Source organism: Lygodium microphyllum, chromosome 15 (assembly GCF_053477565.2).
Source record: "Lygodium microphyllum isolate KBCC chromosome 15, Lygodium_microphyllum_v1.1.10, whole genome shotgun sequence".
In the NCBI taxonomy this organism is placed as follows: Eukaryota; Viridiplantae; Streptophyta; class Polypodiopsida; order Schizaeales; family Lygodiaceae; genus Lygodium; species Lygodium microphyllum.
Window position 1 is genome coordinate 3217591 of NC_141149.1, and position 9644 is coordinate 3227234.

Genomic DNA, 9644 nt, shown 5'->3' on the forward strand with positions numbered 1-9644 from the left:
AGGACACGTTGCTCGTGGTGGTATTGGTGCTACTACTGCTGCTGCCCCTCCTCTCCCTCCTACCGAGGATCAGAGGAAATGGGACTCAAAAGATGCACAGGCACTTTCTTTGATTGCCTTGTCAGTGAAAAGGACAATTATTCCGCACATTCGGTCTTATAAGACCTCAAAATCAGCATGGGATGTACTTGAGCGTATGTTTGCATCACGCAATGAGGCCAAGATATCCTATCTCCGTAGAGAATTGGCCAATGTGACCATGGATGAAGGTGATAGCGTGACAGAGCACCTTACTTACATACAGGATTTGCGTGAGCAGCTACTCAATGTTGATGAGGTCATTCAGGATGTTGAATTGGTAAACATCACACTGAACTCTCTTCCAGAGTCATATCTTGGTTTCCACACCTCTTTGATGTTATCTTTGAGGGGGGCGGGGGGGGGGGGGGGGGGCAACAGTCCCTTACATTTGTGGAGTTGGAAGGCCTCTTGCTGCAAGAGGAACAGACTCAGAAGAATGTGGCATTACGTTCAGGTGATGTGGCTATGCTTTTCAAGTTCAAAGGCAAAGGAAAAGTCAAGCAAAATGTAAAAAATCAGCAAAAGGGTGATGCTGGACAGCCATCAAATAAGGTTGTCCAAGACACAGAAAAGACTAAAAAGAAGGGAAAATGCCATTATTGTAAGAAGCCCGGTCACTATATCAATAAATGCAAAAAGAGATTGGCCAAAGAGAAGAAAAGAACTTCGGTTTGGCTATCCAAGAAACATCAGCCAGCAAATCTACTAATGATGATACTTCAGCTAACTTTTTAGAGGAGGACCATGCATTTCTCACATGCAGTTATGATTCTTCAATGGCTGATTTAGCATCTAATGCTGCTAAAACGCAACAAACATGGTATTTTGATGATGGGGCGTCAAAGCACATCACTTCCAGGAAGTGTTTGTTTACCTCTTTGCATTCAGCCCCTGCTAGGAAGCGTGTTACATGTGTGAATAGTAGCAGTTATGATTCTTCAATGGCTGATTTAGCATCTAATGCTGCTAAAACGCAACAAACATGGTATTTTGACGATGGGGCGTCAAAGCACATCACTTCCAGGAAGTGTTTGTTTACCTCTTTGCATTCAGCCCCTGCTAGGAAGCGTGTTACATGTGTGAATAGTAGCAGTTATGATGTATGTGGCATTGGGACAGTCACTATTATTATTGCAGATGGTTGTGATTTCATGCTTCTAGATGTCTTGTTTGTTCCTGGCATTACAAAGAACTTGTTGTCTATCTGTGCTTTTAATAAGCATGGCTTTCAGGTCATCTTTGAGGATGACAAATGCATTGTTAGAGACAGAGAGATGGATTATGCACTTAGGCTATCCGGCACCCTGCATAAGGGTCTATTTTTGTTGGATACATATGACAGACAGTCTCATGATGCTTTAGCAGTCACTATTCTTTCGCCTGCTATGGAAAATGCAGAGCTATGGCATGCCCGCTATGGACACATGAGCTTTGGGAGTTTGATGACTCTTCAAAGATGTCATATGGTAGATGCATTGCCTCCAGTGGAGACTCCACCTCCTCATGCATGCGAGGGATGTATTTTGGGCAAGATACATAGGTTAGCCTTCAAAAAGGATGGTGCAATGCGTGCTGTCCGAAAAATGCAGCTTATTCACTCTGATGTTTGTGGTCCCATGAGGACACGTGCACTTGGAGATCATCAGTACTTTGTTACATTTATTGATGACTACTCTCGGTATACATGGGTGTATGGGCTGAAGACAAAATCTGATGTGTTCATGCATTTTAAACATCTTGTTGCAAAGCTTGAAGCTGAAACTGACTTAAAAGTGCAGACACTTCGCACAGATAGAGGGGGGGAGTACATGTCTCGTGCTTTTGAGATATATTTGCTTGATCATGGCATTACGCATCAAGCCACTGTTAGAATGACTCCTCAGCAAAATGGTGTTGCTGAAAGGAAGAATCAGACTCTTATGGAGATGACTCATTGTATGCTTAAAAGCAAGGGGCTACCTCATAAATTTTGGCTAGAAGGCCTTCAGCGTGCAAATCATGTGTTGAATCGTGCACCCACTAAGGCACTGAAGACGATCACACCGTTCGAAGCTTGGCATGGCAAGAAACTCAAAGTAGACTACTTTCGGGTGTTTGGTTGCATAGCCTATGCACATGTTCTAAAAGAGCTTCGTGGGAAGCTTAGTGACAAGGCTGTAAAATGCATATTTATTGGCTACAGTTTGGAGAGCAAGGGCTATCTCTTGTATGACCCATGCACGAAGAAAGTCTTTGTCAGTAGGGATGTCCTATTTGCTGAAAATGTTGCATTTTCACATGATCAGTTTCAAATGCCAACCACCAATGATATTGGTGATGTCTTTGAGGGTCTTCTGCTACTTAGTTTGGAGTCTGTGCCTGCTGTAAATGGCAGGACAGACTTAATATAGCAAGCTGATGCTGCACCATATACTCCTGAACAGCAGAGTATCGATCATGGTTTGCCACATGCAGTGGAAGAAGCAGTACAAAATGAAAGGGCTGCTGTAAATGCAGCCAAAACAGTCCCAATATGGTTGTTACAGACTCTCCAGGAGCGTAAAATGGATGCTCCTATAACTCAACACACTAGAAGGGCTGCCAGAAATGCAGCAAATGATGCAAGAGGGGCACATTTGATTGATTTTACGAAAGTAGATGATTGTGATGAGCATGTGTTTATGAGCTCACTATCAATTTTGAAAATTAAGGTTTTCTGCAATTTTTAGGGTTTGCAGAAATTGGCGGGCAGAACTGAGAAAATGGTGGGTAGAGCTGAGAAAATGGCGGGCAGAGCTGAAAACAGCAGTAGCTCTTCCAAAACAGCAGCTCCTCAGGCTGCGTGCGGGATTGTGCATTGGACTGTGTGCAGGGCTGTGCGCAGGCTGAAAACAGCAGATTTGGAGCAGATGACTGAGCTGGACAGATCTAGAGCAAATTGACAGATTTGGAGCTGATGGCTGAACTGGACAGATTTGATCTGGAGTAAACAAGAGATGGTTCAGCTATAGCTCCTCCTCCACTTCAGCAGCACCTCACAGCAGCTGAAAACTCTTCCTCGAGCTGAGAACCAAGCTGGCAGCAGTAGGACTTGGGCGGGATGGCACCGGTTGACGGTGGCTAAACGGAATCCGCATGTACAAGCTGCTCTGATACCAAATGTTGGAAAATGGCAGCCAACTATGGAGAGAGAGAAGAGAGACAATGACAGCAAGAGAGTGAGCTGTACCAAAAAGAGAAGTGTACTTCCTAGAATGAAAGATAGAGTGAAAGTACAACTTATGTTTAGGTCAAGGGTTGACCTAACTAGCCTTCTACCAACTAACTAGAGTTAGGTTTATTTTACTCTAGAGCCTAGTGTCACTACTTTAAGTTTCTAAGACACTAGGTGTACACACCTTACATTGACACTTTGATGAGTTTCCACACCACACAAATTACATTGGGTGCTGCCCATAGAATCGGCAAATTCAAACACTTCTGTCTTGTGTTCAGCAGTTTATTTCAACATTCTTTCATGCTTTCATTGCTGCATCCACTTCTGATAGGCAATAGCATTGTTGCCATGTCTCTGTTGATCCTGCATTGTTGTTGCTTGGGTCTTAGGTTGTTCGGTTTGCTTTGGATGGGCAACTGGATTTATTGCCTACGCATCACAGCCTGCCACATACCTACTGCCACACACCTGACCTCTAGTCACACGCTGGCTAATTTTGTTGCATTTCTCCTTTTCTTCTTTGTGTTGACTTTGTATAGATCCTGCAGCTGAAACCATGAATATGGCATCTGCGTTGTGATACCATGAAAGTAATCTGAATATGGGAACTCTTACTGCCACCCAACTCACAAAAATGGAGGAAATAAGTATTTATAATGAAGTGTCAACTAGCTGCTGAATACAGTGTGTGTAACTGAAGAGTGTCTGATATAACTAACTGATATATATTGGCAATGATAGAACGCTGCTTGAAGTGCATCAATGCCCAGAAGTTTGTTGGATTCCACAGTCAAAATATCATATATGGGCATGCCAAAATGTTGTTGGAAAGTATCATAACATGATCTAGGATTGGATGTGGTGATACACATGATTGTGTTGTGGCAACTTTGACACACACATTTGGTGGATACTTCTGCAAGTAGGACTTTTACTTCTGGAAGGTGTTAGCGTGGAGCATTTTCCAATGTTTGAAATTACTCCATGTGTATTGTCATTAATAGTATTTTCAAGCAGTGATTCCAAGAAATGAGTTACTCTTCAGGGCTTTAAACCATGGGCATAGCAGCTTGTAATAGTGATGTCTTTTTTGAAATCCTTGGCTGTCAGCAAAGGAAAGATATATGAGTAATGGATGCTTGATTTCAGATTGGTTTTGAGTATTGGATGCTTGATTTCAGATTGGTTTTACATCCCCTACACAGACAGCTATGATAGAATCTTTAAGTCTCACCACAGCACAGGTAAGTTTTGAGAATCTCTAAAAGTGTAATTTATGATGACAGAGTACTACTTTGTGTTTGTTATTCCTCACGTCAAACTAAATGATGTGGCTACAGTTCTCTCTCTTTGGTTCTCTCTCTAATATTGGAGCAATGTTGGGTGCATTGATAAGTGGACAACTTGCCGAGTACTTAGGTCGAAAAGGGGTAAAGACTGTTGATTTGGTTTTATTTTGTAAAGAAAGGACATCTGAAACTTGAAGCTAATATAATCAATTCTCACAGTCATTGGTTTGCGCGGCACTTCCAAATATAGCTGGATGGGTGGTGATTGCATTAGCACAGGTGAATATGTGTATGTATTTTGGTATCAGTTGGCATAGAATGCAGTGTGTGGACTGTTATGTGACGATGATGTTAAATGTTTCATATGGGCAGTGTAGTATTTCTTGGAAGAAAAGTTATTACACCTCTTTGTCTATCTGAGCAGGCTCCTCCAAGTTTGTATGTTGGAAGATTGTTGGTGGGCTTTGGAGTTGGTGTAATTTCTTTCACAGTAAGTGCCATCGAGCATTTGTTTAGTTCTGTGGGTGCTATGCTGGAGTTACAAGAAGCTACTGAATATGAAATAGTTCAGTATGTAAGAACCTATAAGTTACTGAATCTAGAAATGGAGTTGTTTTTTGTTTAGAGGTTTTGTGCCATCTCACCCTTACAGAACCTTGCAAGGAACCATTAAGGTTGTGCCATTGACTGTACTCTGGATTCAACTGATCAGATAAACCTTTTAGGCTTGAGCATCGAAATTGATTATTTGCAGGTTCCCATTTACATAGCTGAAATTGCTCCAAAACATTTGAGAGGATTGCTTGGCACTGCAAATCAGGTCTGATGTTCACTACTTTGTGGCATTCTCTACTAATTATCAATCGTTTATGGGCTTGAGCAGATGTGTTATCTTGCAGTTTTCAGTTACGACAGGTATACTGCTTGCATATGTGCTTGGGATTTTAATTCCATGGCGAACTCTTTCTTTTGTAGGTAAGTAGGATTTATGCAAAGTGTTGATCAATCTGTATCAAGTTTACTGGAACATCCTGGCATTAAACCCGATTTTGACATCTTATGACTCAATGCTTGATGTAACATTTTATTTTCTATCCAAGTGTTCAAGCAATTATTGTTCTTAAGTTAGGGTCCCCTACATACAAAACCTACTTTCATGACAATTGTGTCCATTTCTTGCCAATGGAATTTATATAGGCACATACAGGCTCTGTAGTTAGAATCGGTAGTGCAACCCTTGTACTTCCAATTTGCCTGATAGAACACAACTGTTTTGTGCTAGGTACATGATATGAATTTACGATCTTGATTGTTTTTTAAAGGTATCCTGAAATCCCAACACTATAACGTCATTTAACACATACAAGTATTGGTGAATTCCCAAACTGTGTGGGCTTGCTTCAGATTATCAATTTCTATTCTTCTGTACAACATCCATTGCTAGTGTGTTGATTCTCTGAATTTTCGGGAGTCAATCACTCCAAATCAGTGGACATTCATAACTACTATCTGATTTTTAAAAAAATTATGATTTTCAGCTTGTTAAGAAGCATAACTTGAAAAATTATTAGCATATTACTTCTTGTCTTGAAGGTCTATTACCTTGGTGAAACACAAATTGTAGTCTTAACTTTTGACATTAAGTTAGCCTTCTTGTAGCCTGTAAATCAAAATCATAGTGTGGCCTTGCTATTACTGCATAGTTGATTTTCTTGATATGTTCACCATCTTGAATCTTGATTCTCGGCAATGCTGCATGTAACATTGTTTTTTCTCTGGCATATGTCTCAACCAAATGTCAAGAGAGAGGTAAATAGGGTTATAGTCACATATTTGTTCAAAATGCAGACTATTCATCTGCTCTTGTTGTTGCAGGTGCTTTACCCTGTGCTCTCTTATTACTCGGACTTTTCTTCATACCTGAGTCACCAAGGTGGATGGTGCGTAAAGCATATGTTTCATTTTTTTTTGCAAATAAAATGTGGCTGATTATATCACTCAAAAAAACTGATTACAACGGGAGTGCTCATGCTCAACAGACTAGCTGGAGCTGATGCAAAGTCGCAAATACATCATGAATACAAAGCATATGTTTCATAAAAAGAGACGGAATAACTTTTCTTCAGCTGATTGCCCTCGTTTTTTTCTGCATGGTCATTTTAACTATCAAGCAATCTTTACAGGCAAAGAGAGGCTATACTGAAGCTTTTGAAGCTTCTTTGCGAGCTCTTCGGGGGAGAAACAGTGATATTACTCAGGAAATTTATGACATAGAGGTGAGCCTCTTTAGATTTGAGAAGAACTTGTGAGTTTGTGAAAATAGTCTTGCTTGTTGTCCCTTGTTTCTGATTTTCCCTTCCCCTCGTTCCTTCCGATAACAAAGGTATACAGTGATCAGCTCTTCCTCATCATGTTAACACAGGCTACACTTGCAATCTGTATTAGATGGCAAAAATTCAAATTAACCTGCTGTCTAACAGACCTCTTGAGATGTTGAAATCTAGAGAGGACTATTTAGCTTCATTTGTATATTGACATGTTTGGTAGGAACTTTGAAAGCTTATGTTTGTCTATAATCGAAGTCCATGACTTGTGTGATTTCTTTCTGAGTCTGTGTAGGAGAACTATGCTGCTGTTATTTAAACTAACAGTTAATAATCATCTCCTATTCTCATTATAATGATCTAGCCTGTACAATCCTCCTTTTGGCAACATAAAGAATTAACTTTTGTGTATACAGGATTCTGTGGAAGCTTTGAAGGCACAACCTCCTGTCAAGCTAAAAGACTTGTTGCAGCAAAAGTATTTTAAACCCCTAGTGGTAAGCTTGGCATTCATTTCAAAATGGATGTTATGATCCAGGAGCTCCTGTTAACCTTTTGTATTTGCCTTGTTGTAGGTTGGTGTTGGTCTTCTGTGTTTACAACAGTTTGTGGGAGTAAATGCACTTCTGTTTTATGCAAGCTCAATCTTTGAGTCTGCTGGTACAGTTGTTTCTTTAACGTCTCTGTTTTTAATGCAGTTATAGATGTGCATTGTGTGTTTGTGGTTGTTGGTTGCCTTAAAAGTGTACTGTCGTTTTTCAGGTGTGTCAGCAGGCAGCTTAGCATCTCTTGCTCTTGCTATTCTTCAGGTTTGTTTACCTAGTGCAAAGGCGCAGATTGGTTATGTACTTAGTCCATGATTATGTATGGAAGCTGTGTAGAGTATTGATGCCGTCTCTATGCAGGTAGTGATGACGGGGGTATCAGCAGTTTTGATTGACAAGGCTGGTCGGCGGTTATTGCTGATGGTAAGCCTGTAGAACCCGTGAGGGGATTGCTGTTGAAATGTGGAGCTATGTGATTTTACATGAGGGCATTGCACTTGTGCTCAATGTGTTGCTCAATGGGCAGGTGTCATCTGGGGGGATGAGCGCCAGCTGTTTCCTTGTTGGACTATCCTTCTATTTACAGGTTATGTAGTTAGGATTCTTCTGAAATGCGAGTCCTGATTTAGCTTCAGGGTCTCAAGATTTACTGATACTGTGTTATACCACATGACCAGGCCCATGGGAATTCTACTATCCAAACGTTTGTGGGCATTATGGCTCTCGTTAGCCTACTGGTACTTTTGATGCTTCCTTGTTACAGTTAGATATTCATCAAGCTTTTTTCAATTTATGATCTTATATTTACTTGCTGCCTCCAGGTTTATATAATTTCTTTCTCACTTGGTCTTGGAGCTATTCCATGGATCATTATGTCAGAGGTACACCTGGTTTAGACTTTTATGAGTGAATATATGTATGGGCATGTAGAACTTCCAATGGTTTACAAAACATTGGTTTTGTTATTTGTGGTATAAACGTGTATATATAGGTGAAACTTTTGGAAACTCGGTATAACACTCTGAACCGTATAAATTGTTTTCAACATGGTTCATAGGTTTTCCCTTCTAATGTCAAAGGGATTGCTGGAAGTCTTGCAACCTTGTCAAATTGGTTTGCCGGCTGGATTGTCACAGTCTCCTTTAATACAATGCTTGACTGGAGTTCTGCAGGTGAAAGACAGTTAATGCAAGTTGCTGTTACTAGACACGAACCTCACTTAAAATATATTGATTCATAGCTCTTGTTTTTGCAGGATCCTTTGTTATCTTCGCTTGCGTTTGTGCAATCACCCTAATATTTGTTGCCCTCAGAGTACCTGAAACCAAGGGAAAAACTTTGGAGGAAATTCAATCATTCTTCAAATGATCAGCAGAAAGGTGAAATAGTTTTTGAGGTTTTTATGTAACTCTTTCCCCCTAACAAGGACTCTGTGACAAGGCCATGTACGGCACTGCATTGCTGTTTGATGGGGCAACTTTTCCGTAGTTGGCTGACTTGTAGCTGGAGGGTGACATCACTGAAGTTGGCCGGGCCAGACCATTCAGAATTCCAGTGGTGGAGACAGTGTTGCACCATACTGTTGTTCTTTATTCCCTCTTTGGGGAAGAGTGTAAAGTGACCAACAATTCATTGTCTGCCATGTTAGATACCTATTCGGGGAATGTAATGAAATAGGTGAGAATTCTTTTGTTTACGATGAATGCCAAAATGTAAGAGAGCATTTAAATTAAAAGTGTGGTTTGCTCCACGTTACCGCTCGAAAGAGTGCTAACTTTCAAATATAGAGTCATGGTTTTTCTACAGTGCCCCATTTGGCACAAGAATTGACTAATGAAATTATGATTATTCGGTTCCTCCTGATTTCCAGAGACTTTGATCTATGATTCGATCCATTTGGCACAAGAAGTGACTAATGGATTTGTGAGTGTTTAGCCCTTGATGATTTCCAGAGATTCGGTTTTGTACTCAGGGATATAATAGCTTTTCTTGTGGGATGCTTGGCTATTTACCATGTGGGTTTGCAATTGTGAGCCTCTTTAAAGCAGTATTGTCAATGTTAACTGTATGTCACTGGCTTACTAGATTATGAAATATGGTTTGGCACTATATATAGAATTGGGCTACCCAAGTTCTGGAATAGAAGTGGAGTTCAACAATGTGCCGTTATCCAAATCAAATAAATGTTCTTGACAAAATAACTCAAAAT

The 9644-nt window shown here is 40.5% G+C and overlaps 1 protein-coding gene across 1 annotated transcript; it reads left to right on the top strand.

The window, feature by feature from the left end:
- Nucleotides 1-4076: 4076 nt before the first annotated feature.
- Nucleotides 4077-9291, top strand: LOC148024210 (sugar transporter ERD6-like 4). The gene is made up of 17 exons (XM_087693833.1): nucleotides 4077-4521; nucleotides 4618-4707; nucleotides 4786-4845; nucleotides 4991-5056; nucleotides 5321-5386; nucleotides 5466-5541; nucleotides 6442-6506; nucleotides 6750-6842; nucleotides 7307-7387; nucleotides 7466-7550; nucleotides 7653-7699; nucleotides 7796-7858; nucleotides 7962-8021; nucleotides 8113-8172; nucleotides 8257-8316; nucleotides 8493-8607; nucleotides 8691-9291. Exons 1-17 carry the CDS (start codon nucleotides 4489-4491, stop codon nucleotides 8801-8803), a joined length of 1233 nt encoding a protein of 410 aa, XP_087549959.1. The 5' UTR covers nucleotides 4077-4488; the 3' UTR covers nucleotides 8804-9291.
- Nucleotides 9292-9644: the final 353 nt, after the last annotated feature.